At 54.0% G+C, this 21,647-nt stretch overlaps 1 protein-coding gene across 1 annotated transcript in view; it reads right to left on the reverse strand.

Moving 5' to 3' along the window:
* Positions 1-21,647, reverse strand: part of RASA3 (RAS p21 protein activator 3) — a 90,392-nt gene that overhangs the window by 37,485 nt on the left and 31,260 nt on the right. The window contains exons 2-4 of the mRNA XM_043891548.1: positions 20,999-21,116; positions 13,320-13,423; positions 1,728-1,822 (exon numbers count right to left, since the gene is read on the reverse strand). Coding sequence (XP_043747483.1) covers positions 1,728-1,822; positions 13,320-13,423; positions 20,999-21,116 — 317 coding nt within the window. The remainder of the gene's footprint in view (positions 1-1,727; positions 1,823-13,319; positions 13,424-20,998; positions 21,117-21,647) is intronic.

A 21,647-nucleotide genomic window follows, 5' to 3' on the forward strand; every position in this document is an offset into this window, starting at 1 on the left:
CCCTGGGAAGGCCTCGTGGGGCCCCCTAGAGGATGTGGTCCGTGACCCTGCTGTTTGACCCCTGGGAAGGCCTCGTGGGCCCCCTAGAGGATGTGGTCCATGACCCTGCTGTTTGACCCCTGGGAAGGCCTCGTGGGCCCCCGTAGAGGATGTGGTCCATGACCCTGCTGTCTGAACTCCGGGAAGGCCTCGTGGGGCCCCCTAGAGGATTCGGTCCATGACCCTGCTGTCTGAACTCTGGGAAGGCCTCGTGGGGCCCCCTAGAGGATTCGGTCCATGACCCTGCTGTTTGAACTCTGGGAAGGCCTCGTGGGCCCCCCTAGAGGATGTGGTCCATGACCCTGCTGTCTGAACTCTGGGAAGGCCTCGTGGGCCCCCTAGAGGATGTGGTCCGTGACCCTGCTGTTTGACCCCCGGGAAGGCCTCCTGGGCCCCCCTGGAGGATGTGGTCCGTGACCCTGCTGTTTGAACTCTGGGAAGGCCTCGTGGGGCCCCCTAGAGGATGTGGTCCGTGACCCTGCTGTTTGACCCCCAGAAAGGCCTTGTGGGCCCCCCTAGAGGATTCGGTCCATGACCCTGCTGTTTGACCCCCGGGAAGGCCTCGTGGGCCCTCCTGGAGGATGTGGTCCGTGACCCTGCTGTTTGACCCCCGGGAAGGCCTCGTGGGCCCCCCTAGAGGATGTGGTCCGTGACCCTGCTGTTTGACCCCCGGGAAGGCCTCGTGGGCCCCTAGAGGATTCGGTCCATGACCCTGCTGTTTGAACTCTGGGAAGGCCTCGTGGGGCCCCCTAGAGGATGTGGTCCGTGACCCTGCTGTTTGACCCCCAGGAAGGCCTCGTGGGCCCCCCTAGAGGATGTGGTCCGTGACCCTGCTGTTTGACCCCCAGGAAGGCCTCGTGGGCCCCCCTAGAGGATGTGGTCCGTGACCCTGCTGTTTGACCCCTGGGAAGGCCTCGTGGGCCCCCCTAGAGGATGTGGCCCGTGACCCTGCTGCTTGACCCCCGGGAAGGCCTCGTGGGCCCCCCTAGAGGATGTGGCCCGTGACCCTGCTGCTTACAAAGCCTCGCATTATGGTGAGGATGCCGAGGCCCAGAGCACCAGGGCCACGCTCCCCTGAGCGCAGCACTGGTCCCGAGCTGCCACACCCCCTGCAGAGGCTCTGGTCCTGGAACTCCAGGCACAGCCTGGGCTCGGGGACAGGCTGACGAGGAGCACAGGCAGGGTCACCAGGGAAGAGAAGACGCAAGCAGGCCCCCCGACGAGCGTCTCCTGGACCCTGGGCCCGGGCAGTGGCCCTGCTGGGGGAGAAGCCTCGGGCCTGGTCAAGGTGGCACTCCCAGTTAACACATGGCCAGGGCACTGGGTGGGCCCTCGGGACACTCAGGCCATGGGCCCTCATCACCCCTTCAGTCCTTCCTGGGGCAGGGAGCCAGGAACACGCGCGGGTGCCTCCAGGAGACAGAGGCCCACAGCTCTAGGTTTTCTCACCTTATTCTCTTTTTATCTTCAATTATCTGTTACGGTCTTTTGCATTTTACATTTTTAAGCTGCACAACTAAGTCTGACAGCAACCGATGAACAAACAAAATGAACCACCCAGAAGGACACGCCGAGGGGGCAGTCTGCTAACCCTTGTTTCCGCTGAAGACCAGAATCCTGCGTCTGTTTCTCTGGCCACAATCGCCTCCACCAGAGGCACCTGGTCCCGTGGACTCCGCGAGCCTCACCTGCACTTCAGAGTCGGCATCCACGTGCTGCAGCTGGAACCACGTGTCCCTGTTGTGGTACTTCTGCAGGTCTTCCTTCTGGATGGCCACCTTTCCTGGAAGACCAACGCAGAGGAGACCAGTCACGAAGGGCCGATCTGCCCGCCCAACCTGCCCTGCCAGCGGGATCTCCACAGTCAGCGTCAGTCATCTCAGGCGGAAACCCAGAATAGTGCATCGGGAGATGGACAATGCAGTAAGGTCACAGAGGCCACATTTTGTCTTGGAAGTGCCACGTCCACCCAAACACAGCCTGTCACTGCCATGGCGTCCACAGCCTGAACCTGGGCGGGCTCCTCATCCCATGTCACCCAGACTGTGGCTCAGGGGCACCTGGTGGAAATCCTACAGATCGGAGGGGCGGCTCTGCCAGGGGTGCTGCCTGGGCCTGGGGCGGGATGTGTGGGATGGGGTGAGGGGGCAGGAACCCAAGACAGCCACGTCACAGCCCCTCTTGCCCCAACATCCATGCTGTGGCACATGGTGGGTGGTGTCTGCTGAGGACTTTGCCGCACATCCCCTGGAAATGTGTGTGCTTGCGTGAGCCACGGCTGAGAACTCACGCATGTGCACACCTAGTGTGTGTGCTTGCCTGAGCCATGGCTGAGAACTCACATGTGTGCACACCTAGTGTGTGTGTGCTTGCATCAGCCACGGCTAAGAACTCACACGTGTGCACACCTAGTGTGTGTGCTTGCCTGAGCCACGGCTGAGAACTCACATGTGTGCACACCTAGTGTGTGTGTGCTTGCGTGAGCCACGGCTGAGAACTCACGCATGTGCACACCTAGTGTGTGTGCTTGCCTGAGCCATGGCTGAGAACTCACATGTGTGCACACCTAGTGTGTGTGCTTGCCTGAGCCATGGCTGAGAACTCACGTGTGTGCACACCTAGTGTGTGTGTGCTTGCGTGAGCCACGGCTGAGAACTCACGTGTGTGCACACCTAGTGTGTGTGTGCTTGCGTGAGCCACGGCTGAGAACTCACGCATGTGCACACCTAGTGTGTGTGCTTGCATGAGCCATGGCTGAGAACTCACATGTGTGCACACCTAGTGTGTGTGTGCTTGCGTCAGCCACGGCTGAGAACTCACACGTGTGCACACCTAGTGTGTGTGCTTGCCTGAGCCACGGCTGAGAACTCACATGTGTGCACACCTAGTGTGTGTGTGCTTGCGTGAGCCACGGCTGAGAACTCACGTGTGTGCACACCTAGTGTGTGTGTGCTTGCGTGAGCCACGGCTGAGAACTCACGTGTGTGCACACCTAGTGTGTGTGCTTGCCTGAGCCACGGCTGAGAACTCACATGTGTGCACACCTACTGTGTGTGCTTGCCTGAGCCACGGCTGAGAACTCACGCGTGTGCACACCTACTGTGTGTGCTTGCCTGAGCCACGGCTGAGAACTCACGCGTGTGCACACCTGGCTCATGGGAGCATGCACAGTTGGTTCACACAGTGTGCACGTGTGTGTTTAGCTTATATAGCATGTGTGCACACATGTTCCTGTCAGGCCTGCGGGATGAGCTAGTTATCACCCTACCGGGTCTACGAATCAGTGTTTCTCGACATATGATCATGGGCCCCCTGCATTGAAACAGCTGCAGGGCTTCCTAATGCAAGTTCCCGGGCTTGTTCCAGATGAGAAAGCAGCTTCCGGGGTGGAGCAATCTCCAGAGGAATTCCTCCTGGAATCTGCATTTCCACAAAGTCCCCAGGGAACTCCTGGGGTCCCAAAGTTTGAGGATGCCCACTCTCAACAGTTTTACATTCCTGACGCAGGCTTGGTACTGAGGAGTCGGAACGTCAGTGAAAACATATACATAAATACACGTGTGTGATGTATATTACCTGGCACAGAATTGAGTATTTAAATATATATCTACAACCATCATGCATCGTTCATTCACCTTTTTCTTTCCAAAAAAGCACATGGGCAGTTAGCAGATGCATGCCTACGGCTTGGGGGGACAGAGGACACCAGGCTGCCCACATGTCCCCACACTCCGTGGCCTTGAGCATGGGGACCACACTGCCCACCACGGGAGGGGAGGTGGGAGCCTGGCCATGTGAGCACCCCTGTACACGTGTGTGTGCACATGATACACATGTACACGCGTCTTAAACATGCAGTAAATCACATGCAGAAATAGGAACAAGAAAGGACAACATACAATTACACGCTTTTTAAATTCAGTTGTTTCCTTTTGGAGCTCAGAACACATAGCCTAACTCAGGACCACAGTCTCGTCATCACAGGCAACACTAGTGAAGAGCCCGGAGCTAGTGGGCCAGCCCTGCCCTCACCCAGGACATACAGTCCTCCTCTCCCAGGAGGAGTGCTCCATCTTGGGCTTCCGCAAAGGTACATGCCGGCTCCCACGAGACAGGGGCACTGGCAGCCTCACAGGCAGGCCTGCCCCGCGGGTCCCCAAACCTTCTGTCCTCTCACTTCATCCAGCAACCGTCTGGGGGCAGGCGGCAGGTCGCTGAACAGATGGCCTGTCCTGGGAGGCTCTGGGTCTCCTGCCTCATCAGGCACCTTGCCTTCCTGTCTTTCTGCCTCGTGCTTCTCCCAGACGCTGTCCCACCAGGCTTTCCCACGATGCACCCCCCTCTATGGCTACCCGGGGACCTGCAGGCGGCCTCGCTGGGGCCTGGCCCTGTCTGCCAGGAGTGGGGAGGTTTGAGGAGAAGGATGCCCTGCTGCTGGCTCTGGGGGCTCAGGACACGCACCCACAAGACAGGCGGTGATATCAGAGCCGGAGCAGTGAGCAGGCGTCAGCCCCGAGGGCCCCGCACAACCCGCACCCCCCAGCCCCTCCTTTGTCTCGACCCTCCTCCGAAACCTGCTGTCCCTTCACTAAGATGCGCTGCTAACCCACGTCACCAGCTCCTCCTCATTGCTGAGGTATCTCCCCGCCACATGTGCTTTAAGAGGAATTGAAAATGCTTGTTTCTTCTTGTTAGTCTGTCTTCTGTCTAGTTTTGCAAGGGCAGTTGGAGTGCCCAGGTGGGTGAGACAAGGTCTCTGCCCTGCAGTTTTCACACCCTGGACTTGAGACATCGACAGATGCACCTGCCGGGCACAGTGGGAAGTTAGAAATGAAACAGGGACATGCCATCCCGAGAGCTGGGGGCTGCGGTGCCGTCCCCTGCCTCACCTTCGTTCCCCTGCCCGCTGTCCCCGAAGCACATCGGCACGTCCACCACGGGCCTCCGCTCACCTCCCACCGTCACACGCGGTGGCTCAAGGCCAGCCTCTGTGCACAGTGGACGCACCACACCCGGCTCCAAGGGTCAGCCCCAACCCTGCTCACGTCGACCTCGCTGGCTCAGCTCTGGCCATGCAGAGCCGAATCCTGCCCACCACGGGCCTCACAGGGCACAGCACACAGGGTCAGATGCGGAGCCCGTGCCAGTGAGGAGGCAGAGGGTGCCCGTCACACAGCAGCACAGGCTGCCGCAGAGAACAGGCCGCAGGAGGGCAGAGGGCCCGGTCACAGCCAGGAGGGCCTTCCTGCAGTCAGCACCAGCGACCCACCCAGGCTCCTCCCCCACCACCACGCCTGGTTTCGGGGGGCATCTCGCCAGGGCCTGACGTGGGCTCCCCCACCTCTGACCTCCTATCAGCAGGCAGAGCCCCCAGGAGAAGACTGCTGCTTCTCTGCTTGGCTCCTACAAAACTCTACCCTTTTCCCTGATGGGAATATGACTTTGAGTCTTGCAGGCATAAAGCCACAAGAAACAAACATTTCTTGGAACTGAATTGGGCAACACATTTCATTGAAAAGGGATAAAGAAATTTTCTGACCCCATGATTAGTTCAGCTGGATACGAGGGCTACATTTGAAGTTTGAGATTTTAAGTAACCACAGTGTTTTCAGGATTTTTTACCGGAGTAGGGGGGAGTCACATATTTAATACTCAAACGACTTCTACAACTTACACATCAGTACTACTCTATGTTTGAAAGTACTTAATTCAAATTTAAGTGGGTAATACAGAAACAGAATAAAATCTGAAACATCCAAAAGGATATAAAATACAGCCAAGAATAAGTTTGTCTCTCCCCTGCTACAGAGATTCCACCTTGGGGTCACCTCTGTCACCAGCTGCCAGCCTGTCCTTCTAGAGGCTGACCACGTCAAGAACATATGGACGTGCACTCTTTACATGTGAGAGGCGGTGCTTCCACAGGCTGTCCTGGGGAGCACTGACCTGCAAACCACTTAAATGTGCCCAGCGTGTCATAATCCGTCGCTTCCCTGATTGATCTGGGTGACATCAGGTCACTATGTCCCCTGGGCCTCACCCACTCAGGAGGACAGCCTCAGGACCCACTCAGGAGGAAAGGCGCACAGCCGTCCCACCACTGAAAGTCCCACGTGTTACTTCCTCTGGCGGCACTATACCTGCTGGGGTCTACTCAGAAGAGACAAGCGTGTCAGGTAGTTCAAGAAGCGGCATGTGACGGGGGGACAGGTACAGCACAGGGGCGGGGGAAGGGGGGCAGCCAAGGGCGACACCTTCAGGATGGCAGCTAAGGAAGGACAGCTGGACGCCCCCCCAGACAGGCGGGGGCAGAGACACTCGGCACTCTTCTTACCCTGGCGTCCAGCAGGTGCACAGAGGCAGAGAGAGAAACAAGGGCCTGCAGACTCGAAGGGGAGAAATAAGCCTTTACTTACAGAATCTACAGGAAAAGCTGGTAGAGTAGCTGTGTTTAGCAAACCACAGAATACAAAGTCAGTACATAAAAATCAAGTATATTTGTGCACAGAAGCAATGGCAGTGGAAACTGAAATTGAAAAGACACTAACACACACCCATAAAGTGATGGTTTTATGGCTTGAGCTTTTGGTGTACTACATGAGAAATCTTTGTCTACAGCATCAAAAACATAAATATAGGGATACACGTATATATAAATATACACACACACACGTACACACACATGTATAAACATAAATATAGGAATATATGTACATATAAATATACACACACACATGTACATACACACACACTCCCCAATATATGTGTGTGTGCATGCAAGATGTGTATGCTGAAAACACATCACAAAATCCTGATGAAAGAAATTAAAGACCCAAGGATGTGGAGAGACATGCCATGCTCGATGGTCTGAGACTCAATTTTCTTAAAGTGTTAATTCTCCCCAAATTAATCTACAGATCAACGTAATCTCAATTATCTTGGAAATTGAGAAGCAGATCAAAAATGTAAATGACAATTCAAAGGACCTAAAATAGCAAAACAAGTGTGGAAAAGGACAAAGCTGATGAGCTCAGAGGACTGATTTAAGACTTACTGTGAAAATACAGGAATTGAGACAGTGTGATGTTGGTGTGAGGAAAGGAGTGCACATCAGGGGAACAGAACACAGAAGCCACAGGCAGACCCACGCGTGTAAAGTCAACTGATTCTCAAAAGATGCTACGGAAATTCAACTGGACATCTATAAGGAGAAAAACAAATCTTGTTATATGTAAAATATACTTGAAATAGATCTAAATATAAGAACTAAAAACAAAAACTTTCTAGAAGAAAAAAACAGAAGATCTTCATAACCCTGCGGTAGGAAAAGAATTCTTAGATATGATACCAAAAATACAAACTATAAAAATGTTTTTATAAAGTGGAGTTCATCAAAATTAAAAACTTCTGCTCTTTAAAAGACACTAGTAAGAAAATGAAAAGACAAGCCACAAGCTAGAAGAAAATATCTGCAAATACGCATCTGATAAAGGACTTGTATCCAGAATACAGTTTAAAAACTTTGAAAATCTCAGCAAGAGAGCCCAGTTAGAAGGGCAAAGATGTGAACAATTTACCAAAGGAGAGATATAGATGGTAAATCAGCACATGAAAAGATGCCCAAATAATTCTTCATTATGAAAAAACAGTAAAAACGACAGTAAGATACTACACACACATCAGAATGGCAAAACTGAACTGAAAATAAAGGAAGATGACACAGTGCTGGAAAGAACTGAAGATGGCGCATTAGGAAAGCAGAGTCAGTTTCTAACAGAGGGAAACACACTGCAGGGCATGAAAATCTTTCTCCTCCTACTCTCTCAGGGTCTCTGGCCTCTGTAACGAAAGAAAAATTAACAAGGGAAAACAGACAGGGTTATTAACATGTATCTCAGATACATGAGGGGAATCCTGACGATGAGTAACTCCAGGAGGCAGCAGCAACCCGGAGCATCTCCACCTAAAACAACAGTCACGGATTTTCAGAGGAGTGATGACACAGAGGAAGAGCTTCAGGGAACGAGAGGTCCAGAGGGCTCGCTACGTGGGCTCCTCGGGGGTCGCTTCCAGGCTGATCAGGGTCTAGAGTTGTCCCGGGTTGCAGAGCAGAGAGATTTCCATGTGTCCGCTTCTTCTCAACTGCCTTCAGCTCAAACAATTCCTTATACCAAAATGGCCTATTCGAGATGGCAAATTCTGCTGTCTTCTAAAGCCTACAGAATGCCCCAGCAATCTCACTTCTAGGTATTTTCTAAGAGAAATAAAACCATTTGTCAACACAAACACCTAGACAAGAAAGTTGAGGGCAGCTTTGTTTACAGTCACAAAAAAAGGGACGCAACCCCACCCCCATCTGGTGATGAGTGGGCAGAAGCGGACTTCCCTGCAACGGGCACAGTGCACAGACTGCAGCTCAATAAACCGGCCTGCAGACAAGGGGCCCAAGGACTCACAGCAAGCCCCCGCCTTTCAGAGAAACTGCAGGATGCCCCTCCCATCCTGACAAAAGTGGGGGATGGTGGGAGGAGCCCGGCCCAGCACGGCCAGCCCCACCAGCCACCCTGCCAGAGCCGGCGGCCCTGACCACACTGGCACGAGCATCTCTGCAGCCTCCCTGGGCACCTGGGACCCGGCCTGTGGGGGGGGCCCACATGGGGGCCGCACGGGCAGAACCGGGCGCCGTGCCATCAGATCACACGGCAGACGTGAGAAGCCGGTGACACTGTGCTTGTTTCTGTGACACAAATTTATACCCTAGAATGTGGTTTCTCATCCTGGTAACAACATAATTGCTAGTCATAACTTTAAATTACCCCTGGAGATCAGACAGCCTCTTATTTTTATGGCTGTGAGAACGATTTTGAAAACTCTAAATCTGGCTGCACCCTGACACATCCCAATTTTAAAGCCACCAGGAATTGCTAAACCATGATTTTGCTAGTTATCTTTAAAAATAGCAGGTGCCTTAAACAGAATGATTAATAAACATCTTTGTTGTTCAACTCACTCAGTCATGTCCAGCTCTTTGTGACCATATGGACTGCAGCACGCCAGGCTTCTCTGTCCTTCACTGTCTCCCGGAGCTTGCTCAAGCTCATGTCCATCGAGTTGGTGATGCCATCCAACCATCTCGTCCTCTGTTGTCCCTTTCTCCTCCTGCCTTCAATCTTTCCCAGCATCAGGGTCTTTCCCAATGAGTCAATTCTTTGCATCAGGTGACCAAGGTATTGGAGTTTCCGCTTCAGCATCAGTCCTTCCAATGAACATTCAGAACTGATTTCCTTTAGGATGGACTGGTTGGATCTCCTTGCAGTCCAAGGGACTCTCAAGAATCTTCTCCAACACCACAGTTCAAAAGCATCAATTCTCTGGTGCTCAGCCTTCTTTATGGTCCAACTCTCACATCCATACATGACTACAGGAAAATCCATAGCTTTGACTAGCTAGAACTTTGTTGGCAAAGTAATGTCTCTGCTTTTTAATATGCTGTCTAGATTGGCCATAGCTTTTCTTCCAAGGAGCAAGTGTCTTTTAATTTCATGGCTGCAGTCACCATCTGCAGTGATTTTGGACCCCAAGAAAATAGTCTGTCACTGTTTCCATTGTTTCCCCATCTATTTGCCATGAAGTGATGCCATGATCTTTGTTTTTTGAATTTGCTGAATTTTAAGCCAGCTTTTTCACCCTCCTCTTTCACTTTCATCAAGAGGCTCTCTGGTCCCTCTTTGCTTTCTGGAATAAGGGTGTGTTACTGCATACCTGAGGTTATTGATGTTTCTCCCACCAAACCTGATTCCAGATTGTGCTTCATCCAGCCTGGCATTTTGCTCCGTCAGGTAACACGTCACATTCCAAACCCACTGCTCTGTTCGCTTTGCTCCTTGAACAAACCCTGGTGTGTCCAGCATCAGCTGGACAGAGACACCCTCGGCACTGCGCAGGGAGCCCAAGGCCACGGGAAGTGAGGTCCAGTGGACACAAAAGAGCCGCTCCCACAGTGACGGTGAACATAGCATGCACCGAGGGGCAGCCTCTTGCTGACCAGGGTCTTGGCCAACGGTGGTGGCCACACGGGCACCGGGGAAGGGCCTGAGGTGGGCTCCAGGTCGGGAGGCACCAGACAAAGGCACCTCTCAGTAGAGGCTGGAGCCCATGTCTGGCCTCGAGGAGGAATCACCAGGGCTTGACAGCTGCTAAGGGTTCGTTCGGGCACCATCCTGAGGGCAAAGGTGGCCAGGCCTACAGGGTGAGTGGCATGAAAGTGTCCCCCGCCTCCCCCACATGGAAAGCCTTCCTGATCGAGAGTTAAAGGTCCCGCTGGCAGCCCAACCACAGCTCCATCTTAAACAAGTCAAGTTATGAATTGCCTGAGTTCCTGTGTGATCCAGGCCATGCACTTGTCAAACAAACCCTGGTGACCTCTACTTAAAACTCAGCAGTTTCCAAGAATGCTACTTGTTGTCCAGACCCAGCAACCAACATCTGCATCTTGACAAGTGTGGGAACCTCTGATCCATGTGCTGGGAACTCTGCTAGACGCTTCCTCAAAGGACCTCAGCGCCAGCACTGCCTTCAGACTTTTTCTGAGGGCTGCTGGCCTGGACATAAACACCCTTGACCAGTCACGTGTGAGTGGTAAGTGGAGTGAGCCAGACGCCCCAGGAGTGGGTGGGAGGCTGCAGGGTCAGGGGCTGTCAGAGTCAACTGCTCTGCCCCAGAGCAAGGACTGAGACTGCTCCCGCCAGGAGCAGCCAGGCCACCAATGATCAGCTGGATCCCGAGGCTACAGCTGAGCCCGTTTTGGGGGCTTGGGTCTCTGGGGCCAAGGAACTGATGGGGCTTTGCTGGGACAAAGGTGCACCCACCACAGGGCAGCTCTGGGCCGCTGCCCCTTTAAGGTGGCCTCACTCTCTCCAGGATGCTGGCGCATCTGGGACTCTGGCACCTCTGAGAGTGCCTGAACATCTTTGAGAGTCCCCAATACCCTCTGAGAGCATTCTAACACCTCTGAGAGCACCCCAACACCCCTGAGAAAACCCAACACCAAGGAGAGCACCCCAACACCCCTGAGAGCACCCAACACCACAGAGAGCACCCCAACACCCCTGAGAGCACCCCACACCCCTGAGAGCACCCCAATACCTCTGAGAGCACCCCAACACCCCTGAGAGCACCCCAACACCTCTGAGAGCACTCCAACACCCCTGGAAGCACCCCACACCCCTCAGAGCACCCCCAACACCTCTGAGAGCACCCCAACACCCCTGAGAGCACCCCAACACCTCTGAGAGCACCCCAACACCTGAGAGCACCCCTGAGAGCACCCCAACACCCCTGAGAGCACCCCAACACCTGAGAGCACCCCAACACCCCTGAGAACACCCCAACACCTCTGAGAGCACCCCAACACCCCTCAGAGCACCCCAACACCTCTGAGAGCACCCCAACACCCCTGAGAGTACCCCAACACCTCTGAGAGCACCCCAACACCTGAGAGCACCCCTGAGAGCACCCCAACATCCCTGAGAGCACCCCAACACCTGAGAGCACCCCAACACCTGAGAGAACCCCCAACACCCCTGAGAGCACCCCAACACCTCTGAGAGCACCCTACACCCCTCAGAGCACCCCACACCCCTGAGAGCACCCCCAACACCCCTGAGAGCACCTCCAACACCCCTGAGAGCACCCCAACACCCCTGAGAGCACCCCAACACCTGAGAGCACCCCAACACCCCTGAGAACACCCCAACACCTCTGAGAGCACCCCAACACCCCTGAGAGCACCCCAACACCTCTGAGAGCACCCCAACACCCCTGAGAGTACCCCAACACCTCTGAGAGCACCCCAACACCTGAGAGCACCCCTGAGAGCACCCCAACACCCCTGAGAGCACCCCAACACCTGAGAGCACCCCAACACCTGAGAGAACCCCCAACACCCCTGAGAGCACCCCAACACCTCTGAGAGCACCCTACACCCCTCAGAGCACCCCACACCCCTGAGAGCACCCCAACACCCCTGAGAGCACCCCAACACCTGAGAGAACCCCTGAGAGCACCCCAACACCCCTGAGAGCACCCAACACCCCTGAGAGCACCCCAACACCTCTGAGAGCACCCCAACACCCCTGAGAGCACCCCAACACCTCTGAGAGCACCCCAACACCCCTGAGAGCACCCCAACACCTGAGAGCACCCCAACACCTGAGAGAACCCCCAACACCCCTGAGAGCACCCCAACACCTCTGAGAGCACCCTACACCCCTCAGAGCACCCCACACCCCTGAGAGCACCCCAACACCCCTGAGAGCACCCCAACACCTGAGAGAACCCCTGAGAGCACCCCAACACCCCTGAGAGCACCCAACACCCCTGAGAGCACCCCAACACCTCTGAGAGCACCCCAACACCTGAGAGCACCCCTGAGAGCACCCCAACACCTGAGAGAACCCCCAACACCCCTGAGAGCACCCCAACACCTCTGAGAGCACCCTACACCCCTCAGAGCACCCCACACCCCTGAGAGCACCCCACACCCCTGAGAGCACCCCAACACCCCTGAGAGCACCCCACACCCCTGAGAGCACCCCAACACCTGAGAGAACCCCCAACACCCCTGAGAGCACCCCACACCCCTGAGAGCACCCCAACACCCCTGAGAGCACCCCACACCCCTGAGAGCACCCCAACACCCCTGAGAGCACCCCACACCTCTGAGAGCACCCCAACACCCCTGAGAGCACCCAACACCTCTGAGAGCACCTCAACACCCCTGAGACGACCCCAACACCCCTGAGAGCACCCCAACACCTCTGAGAACACCCCACGCCCCTGAGAGCACCCCAACACCTCTGAGAGCACCCAACACCTGAGAGCACCCCTGAGAGCACCCCAACACCTCTGAGAGCACCCCAACACCTCTGAGCACCCCAACACCTTGAGAACAGCCCCCCACAGGTGGGTGCTGGGCGTCAGGGAGAGGCAGGGGCTGGGGTCGTTGGAGGAGCCCTTGGGAATCATTTGGGGGCAGGTCCAGGGACCCCACTCTAGCCCTGAGGGACGGCTCCGGATGTGTTTCCATGAGCTCGTGGGGTGTTGCCCCGCACCCGCTGACGGCCAGCCGGGGACAGCCAGCAAGGGCAGGTGAGACGCTGGTGCAGTTCTCTGGCTCAGATGGGATGTCCAGGAGATGCCCCAGTTCCTCCAGAACAAGTCCCCATTCAGAAGAGGCAGAGAAAATGAAGAATACACCTGGCTGGTTGGTCGGGACCTACCTATGATGGAATCCCTCCGGAAAACGTCTCGATCAAAAATATAAAAGGACAGGTGACGGAAACTCCGCGGAATCTCGCAGTAGAAGTCCTCTCCATAGAAGGGGCTAGACGGAGACAGAGGGACACTGTTAGACTCTGTGAGCCACGTCCCCAGTCCTGGGGGGTACCGGGGCTGGGGGAGACCATCCTGGGGTGTCAGTCCTGGAGGGGACTAGTCCTTGGGGTGTCAGCCCTGGGGGTGTCAGTCCTGGGGGACATGAGTTCCTGGGTGTGTTGGTCCTGGAGGGGACCAGGCCTGGGGGTGTCAGCCCTGGGTGTGTCAGTCCTGGAAGGGACCAGCCCTGGGGGTGTCAGTCCTGGGGGTGTCATCCTAGGGGGATCAGTCCTCGGGGGGGAGGGGAGCACAAGGTTGGGCCATCACGGTCCAGGCCACTCCCTCTTGGTCAAGGGAAAGCCCACAGTGTCTCTTCGTGGGGACAGAGTTGGAAGCATTTTTCCAAGATAAAGGAAGCTGTGGATGGTGGGGAGCAGGGTGAGACTCCCTAATGTGCCTGTCAGACGGTCTCTCCTTTCTGGGGGACCCAGGGGGCCACACAGCTCCAGCCCCCTCTGTTGGCACCTTTGCCCAGGCATCTCTACACACAGGTCATAGAGGCACGGTTGCAGGCTTCTCCAGATAAAGGGAACATGCAGCCCAGGGACCAGCTGGCCTGAACTACGGCTGTATGACAAGGGTTTAATACCAGCAGTGCCCTGCCCTGAGGTCAGCCAGAGCGCCTTCCTTGCTAATTACAGGGAGAAGTTCAAAAGCAGATTCCCCTTTCCCTGAGCCTAGATGTGCAAACACCTCCCTCTGCCAGCAGTCATTTCCCACTCCCCACCCTCCAACACCATGCCAGGCTGGCACCGCCCCGCCCCCACCAGGGCCAGCCTTGAAAACAGAACCCGGTTTTCCCCTTTCTTGCTGTCCTATGTCCAAACACGGGCATCGGTTTCCCAGGTCTCGGGGAGGGGAGGGCAGGAGCCATGGAATAGAGGGGAGCCTCCCACGAGCCCCAGATGTGCCACAGGGCAGCCCACACAGAGCCTGGGGTCCAGAAGTGGGCTCAGGACCACGCTGCAGCGCAGCGAGAGCCGGAAGCCAGGCAGGCAGGGCCAGGCCTCCAGAAAGGGCGCCGGCCAGATCAAGCAGCTCAGCGTCTGGCTAATAACTGCAGGTTGGTTAAGCCATTCCCTAAAACCTGGAATGAAATTCATTAAGCCAAACACCGTATCTAAGCGTCCACAGGAGACGAGTCAAGAAGGGCGGGGCCTGCATCCACAGGGCCAGTGCTACGGGGGGTGGTCTCACCTCACCCACAGCCGCCCCAGGGCTGCGACGCCCGGCCACCCCGGGCATGATCTTGCTCAGCTCCCAGAGGCAGCAGAAACCCCTTCTAGCTTCTTCAGAGTCCCTCTCGCACTTCCTCTAAACGGTTTTAAACTCCTTTAAAATCGCCAGGCAGCATGGCCCTCGGCGCCTGTGAGCCTGCATTATGACAGCTTCTGTTTGAGGCTACCAGATCCTCTCCAGAAGCTCAGGTTCCCCCAGTCAGGGGTCACGGCCAGAGTGCAGGGCAGGCCAGCTTCCGGAGAGAAAGCTGCTCCATCCACACAAGGGCATGGACAGTCAGCAGCATCTCTCTGGCCGCCGCTCACATCTGCATGAGACTGTGGGCAGGGGCCCGTGGCCAGGGCAGCTCCTCTCCCCTCCCACACTGTCTTCCCGCCTGGAAGCCCCTGCTCACGTGGGGTCTACCACCCAGCTCACACCCCACAAGGGGACCCCACACCCCCCAGGGAAATCATGTGTCCTCACCAACAAGTCACACCTGGATGGCCCTCTTCCCTAAAGCAACTGAAGCCACCAGACCCCAGAAGCTTCAGAAAGGCCCCGAGGGAAGGAGGGTATCGGGGAGACCCCTGAGGGCGAGGGGGCAGCAGCCTGGGAAGCCCTGGGGGAGCCCAGGGGTCCCATTAACTGACCCCCAGACTGCCCGGCCCGCAGGCCCACAGGGACAGACTGACCCCTCAGAGGGGTGGATGGGGTCCAGCCACGGTCTCTCCTGCAGGGTCCTGGCCTGGTTGGTGCCTGGACACCGTGGTCAGCAAGGCATCTGGGAGCTCAGAGAGAAGTCCCCCATCCTGAGACTCAGGGGCTCAGGGAGGATGGAGAAGGTGCTGGGGGGATGCTCTGAGCTGCAGGCCCGCCCTGGACCAGACAGCCCCCAGGACTACAAGGGGAGGGTCCCCCTAGAGCCCCCCGGGACTGTGGGGGGAGGGTCCCCCTCAGAGGCCCCAGGACTGTGGGGGGTCCCCTCAGAGTCCCCGGGATTGTGGGGAGGGTCCCCCTAGAGCCCCCGGGACTGTGGGGGGTATATCCACTCCAGGTGATATGGAACGTCTGGACCTGAGACCTGCATTGATGTCAAAAATATTTTAAGCTTTAACTTGAGAAATTAGAGAGAAAAATGTAAGCAAAGAAGATGCTATTTGTACAGTCTCATAATGTCAGTTGCTGTTTTCTAGTCAACAACTTGGTTTTCATTAAAAACATCTGAGAAAATGACGTCTTTCCCCTCAAACCACAGACTTCCTCTCCCCTGTCACACCCTAACCCCAAACAGCTTCTCCCTCGGAAGACTGTGGAGGCCTTTCTGGGTCTAGTCACTCCCATCACACAAAGCTCTATTTTCCGAGCAATTTGCATCTCTTGGAAGGAACAGAAGGACCCTCTCAAGTCACTGACCCTCATGCTCCCTCTGGCTGCAAATCGGAAGCTCGCGCCCATCCACTAGGGAACAGCCTTTCATTTGGGAAAGTCCTTGGCAAGAGCGGCCAACCGAGATTCTGTAATTACAGCCCAATCGATGCTCTAGCTCCTCCTCCCTGCGGTCCAGAAAGCGGTTGTTTAAGAAACTTCTAATTACGTAAATGGACAATACCTACAAACAAAAGAACAAAACACCACCTGTGATCCCACTACTCAGAAATGATAACCACACTGGCCTTTACCTCCTCACACTCCAGGCCATTTTTAGAGCATCCCAAAGTTTAAGCAAAAAGGCCTCTTACTATTAACGCAACTTTGTAACCTGCCTTCCTTGCTTGACAGACACAACCAAACACGGGGGCAGGATGTGCCCGCCTTGCACTCGGCAGGGCCCGGGGTCAGGGCTGCAGGCCCACAAGGTCACACAGCCGAGGCCTGGAGGGATGGGGGAGGAGGCAGAGCACACCTAACACAGGCGCCCCTGGGGGAGCGAGGGTCAGAGCAGGAGCCCCTTCCGACCCGCCCTGGGGAGAAGCGGACAGCGTCATCCTCAAAGTGATCCCTTATGTGGACCAATGGAAATAAAGATCTGCCACTTTGTGGAATACTCCTGCAAAGGACTAGACCAACCCAGCACTGAAGTGAAAGTTGCGCGGTCGTGGCTGACTCTTTGCAACCGCATGGACTACACAGTTCATGGAATTCTCCAGGCCAGAATACTGGAGTGGGTAGCCTTTCCCTTTTCCAAGGGATCTTCCCAACCCAGGGTTCAGACCCGGGTCTCCCGCATTGTAGGCGGATTCTTTACCAACTGAGCTATGAGGGAAGACCCTCAAGAGTTCTGTTTTACTTTGTGCGCGTGTGTGTGCCCGTGGTATCAACATGCTCCTTTTACTGGATAAGGTGATGGGTTCCTCCACGGGCAGTCTTCAGTCCCATCTGCCCCAGCCCGGGGACCCCAGGATGCCTCTGCAGGCGCACCATGGCCCCAAGCAGGGAGCCATCCAGCCCCAAACCCTGACGGCCAAGGTTCATAGAGCCTTAACATTTAAATTAAAGGTAAAGAAATGATGATTTGTCATTTAAATGATTAAAAAGTATGGCTGTAAGAAGTTAAATGTGAACCAGTCTACTTGCAACATCAGGAAGATGCTGCGCTTGGGAGGACAGAAACTATTCCCGAATCACCTGCTGGAGGTGGCCCGGGATGGACAGAGGCTGGTTTCCCCCGAGGCATCCGACCCTGAGAGTCCCCCAGGACATGTGAGTCCAGGTATCTGTGTTCGCTAAACTTTGCTAGCTGACATTCTGCAAACTCTGCAAGTCTATTTCTGCTATCCATTGCTTCTCTTGGGAAATGCACATGATGCTTTATTCCTGTGTCCTCTGTGCCTTTTCTCCTCTGAGCACAAATTCCCTGGAACATTATACTGCAGAATCCGGAGACGTGGGTTGAAGGAGAAGACTGGATTTGCTTTCGACTGGTTCATCATTGCCTCAGCGGGTGTTACAAACCACTAACCCTGGACTGTATTAATATACGTGCGTGGACTGTGGTTTCCAGACCACAGATGTGGTATGGATTCAGGCTACACACTCACAAGAGCCAGCTCTGATTTCAAGCGTTTGGCACCGAGTGGAGGCAGTTTCCCTCGCTAACTTCTTTAATAGAGCAGGTTACTTGCTTTTGCCCTCACACTGCAGAATCAAGGTCTGGGGAGACCCGCTTGGCCCCCACCAGTGTGAATAAGATTTTCGCCTCAATGCTAAACACAGTCATATTATAAACCATTTTTTAAACTGAAGTATAGTTAATTGACAACGTGTTAGTTTCAGGTTCACAGCAAAGTGATTCACACACACACACACACACACACACACATATTCTTTTTCAGATTTTCTTCCATTATAGGCTATTGCAAGATATTGAATATAGTTCTCTGTGCTTACAAGAGATCTTTGCTGTTTATCTGTTTTACATATAGTGGTGTGTATATGTTAATCCCTCTCTGCCCTCCCCTGTCATGCCCTTTGGTAACCATCAGCTTGTTTTCTATCTGTCTATTTCTGGTTTGTAAGTAAGTTCATTTGTATCTTTTTTTTTAAGATTCCACATGTCAGCAATACCATATGATATTCATTTTTCTGTCTGACTGACCTCACTCAGTGTAACAATCTCTCGGTCCATCCACGTTGCTGCAAATGGCATTCTTTCATTCTTTTTTATGGCTGAGTAGTATTTCATTATGCATGCGCGCGCGTGTGTGTGTGTGTGTGTGTGTGTACCACACCTTCTTTATTTATCTGTTGATGCACATTTCGGTTGTCTGGACGTTTTTACTATTGTAAACAGAGCTGCAGTGAAGACTGGCATGCATGTGTCTTATTGAACTATGGCTTTCTCTGGACGTACACTCAGGACTGGGCCTACTGGATCACACAGTAGTTCTGTTTTTAGTTTTTTAACTAAAAAAACAACTTGTGTCTTGCATAGTTTAGTTTTGATTTGCTTTCCTCTAATAATTAGCAATGTTGAACATCTTTTCATGTGCCTGTTGGCTATCTGTATGTCTTTGGAGAAATGTCTAGGTCTTCTGCCCATTTTCTGATTGGGTTATTTGGTTTTTTGATATTAAGCTATATGAGCTGTTTATATATTCTGGAAATGAATCATTTGTCAGTAGTGTCATTTGCAAATACTTTCTCTTAATTCCATAAGTTGTCTTTTCATTTTGCTTATGGTTTCCTTAAAAAAGGAATCAAAAACTATGCAAAAGTGTTTAAGTTTAGCTAGGTCCCATTTGCTTATTGTTTCGTATATTTTTAGGCTCTTGGAATTATTTTGCGCAAATGTGTCTATTTGCTATCAGCTTTAACTTTCTGCTTTCAGCACTCCTGACCTTATCTTGTATATTAGATCAGCACTCAATAAATATTACTTGAGCTAATGAATACATTAACCTTAAAAGCTAGCATATTAACACTGCCTGTGCGGGAAGCATGAATGGTGAGTGAGGGTCAGAAGGAGCGTGTGCTCTGGGCCCTCCTGGAGCTACCCAGCCCCCCTGGATTTACCCAGGCCCCCCTGGAGCTACCTGGCCCTCCTGGAGCTACCCAGGCCCCCTGGAGTTACCTGGCCCTCCTGAGGTACCCGGCCCTCCTGGAGCTACCTGGCCCTCCTGAGGTACCCGGCCCTCCTGGAGCTACCTGGCCCTCCTGAGCTACCTGGCCCTCCTGGAGCTACCCGGCCCTCCTGAGCTACCTGGCCCTCCTGGAGCTACCCAGGCCCCCTGGAGTTACCTGGCCCTCCTGAGGTACCCGGCCCTCCTGAGCTACCCGGCCCTCTTGGAGTTACCCGGCCCTCCTGGAGCTACCCGGCCCTCCTGAGCTACCCGGCCCTCCTGGAGCTACCCGGCCCTCCTGAGCTACCCGGCCCCTGGGCCAGCTTCCAGGGCTGCCCTGGTTCTGGCCGCACCACCCAGACGACACCGCTGCAGCCCGGCTTCTGTGCAGCCCGCAGTCTCCCCTCTCTGCCCCCAGAGCACAGTGTCTTGTGCCACTAAAACCAGAAAGTATGGTTTCTATTTCTAAACCCATAAGAAATATTTTTAGGACTGGTCCTCACTTCTCGCCCTCACCTGAGGCAGAGGTTCCTCAACAGATTCGCTTCCCAGAGACCCTTACCCAGCAGGTCTGCAGGGAGCCCAGTTTCACAGGGATCGATGCTAATTCTCTAGGTTTATGATCCTCTAACAGAGACTATTTAAACACAGAAGGACTCCTCTCCTGGGGAGCTCACAGAAATAACCCTTGCAGGTTATCCCAAAGCCACACTTGACTCTTGACAAATTCCTCAGTCTTCTTTTGCTTCAACAAATTCCTTCAGAGGATCTGGAGTGTGGACTGAAATAACACAGGGCCTCGGGAGCCGCCCTGCCAGTGTGGGCAGCGACAGGGCAGATGGTGAAGGGAAGTGTCTCCACATTTCGGGGGCAGGAGATCTTAGTGGTTTCTAAAACTTAAGTTCATTAAGTCATCAGAACGTGCTGTTTGTTCCCACTTAGAAGCAGCAATAAGCAAGGATATAATTCATCCGCTAAAAATGTTCTCAAGCCCAAAATAGCTCTGTGGATGGACCCACACAACCCACAGTTCTAAGCCCAAGGGTGGGGCCGCAGCCAGAACCTCTCTCTTGTGCTAGTCGGGACCCCACCCGGCTCTGCTGTTTCTCCAGACCCACACCCCTGCCCCACCCACCTGCGGGGCAGCAAGGCACCGCCCCCAGCATGCTGTGATCACAGGCGTTACAGTTCCTACCCTAGGGTGGGGTCCCTAGGGTGGGGTCAGGGCCAGGGGGCCTGGAGCTGGTGGGAAATGCGAATCACACCCCACCAGAACCAACCAAGGGGGAACCAACGGGGCTTGAACAGGCTCTCGGGGGATTCCTACACAAGCCGACCTGTTTCTTCTGCTGCAAACTCCTGTCTCCAGGCCTGAACGCTCCCTTTCTGACCTCCCCCCACCTCAAATTCCATCAGCAAATGCTCTCGAGGCCTCTGACCTCTGTGGGCAGTGACTTCTACACTCATCTTGAGCCTCTTTAGGAAAAGGAAGATGGTTAAAAAAGCTTCCCAAATGTTTATGCTCTGAAATCCTTAATCTGCCCTCTTATTGCACCAGTTCATCTGAACTTAGGACGTTCCTACCCACCTCCCAGCAGACAAACAGCCTCTGATCCATCCTCCCACCCAGTCCTGGGCACTAGAAGCATTCAGGGACCATCATCATAACCGCCCAGTGAGCCAAGAGACAAGGAGACGTAAGAAGAGGGATCATCAGCATCAAACAGAGCAGCAGCAAACATTACCAGAGTGATTTCTCCACGATTTTGGTCCTGAAAACCTCCTCCTGGTCTAGGTTCACGGTGCAGTAACAATCACGCATCTTGTTTGGCCCCGGGTATGTGGGAAGATTTTTGGCTTCACCTAAAAGTAAATGTAAATCTACCATCAGTTTTGCATGGAATTACTTAGTCTCCTAGTTAATCTCAGACATCTTTCCCAATGATGGGTTTATTCCACAGCAAGGCACCTGCTCACTTCTGTATATTCTGTACATTTTCTTGTCACCACCAGTCAAAGTGCTGAAGAAAAAACCATTTGTACTGTTACACGAAGGTGACATACATTAACCTCTAAAACAATGGATTCCTGTAAAAGTAGGGATCCATCAGAAATTAACGATTGCTTCCTTTTACCCACATTCAGTCAGTTCAGTTCAGTCGCTCAGTCATGTCCAACTCTCTTGCAGCACGCCAGGCCTCCCTGTCCATCACCAATTCCCGGAGTTTACTCAAACTCATATCCATTGAATCAGTGATTAGTCCCTTTAATATTTTTAATGTTTAAATCATTGTGTGTGTTAATCACTCAGTCGTGTCCAACTCTTTGCGACCACATGGACTGTAGCCAACCAGGCTCCTCTGTCTATGGAATTCTCCAGGCAAGAATAGTGGA

The sequence above is a fragment of the Cervus elaphus genome, chromosome 30, assembly GCF_910594005.1.
Source record: "Cervus elaphus chromosome 30, mCerEla1.1, whole genome shotgun sequence".
Classification (NCBI taxonomy): domain Eukaryota; kingdom Metazoa; phylum Chordata; class Mammalia; order Artiodactyla; family Cervidae; genus Cervus; species Cervus elaphus.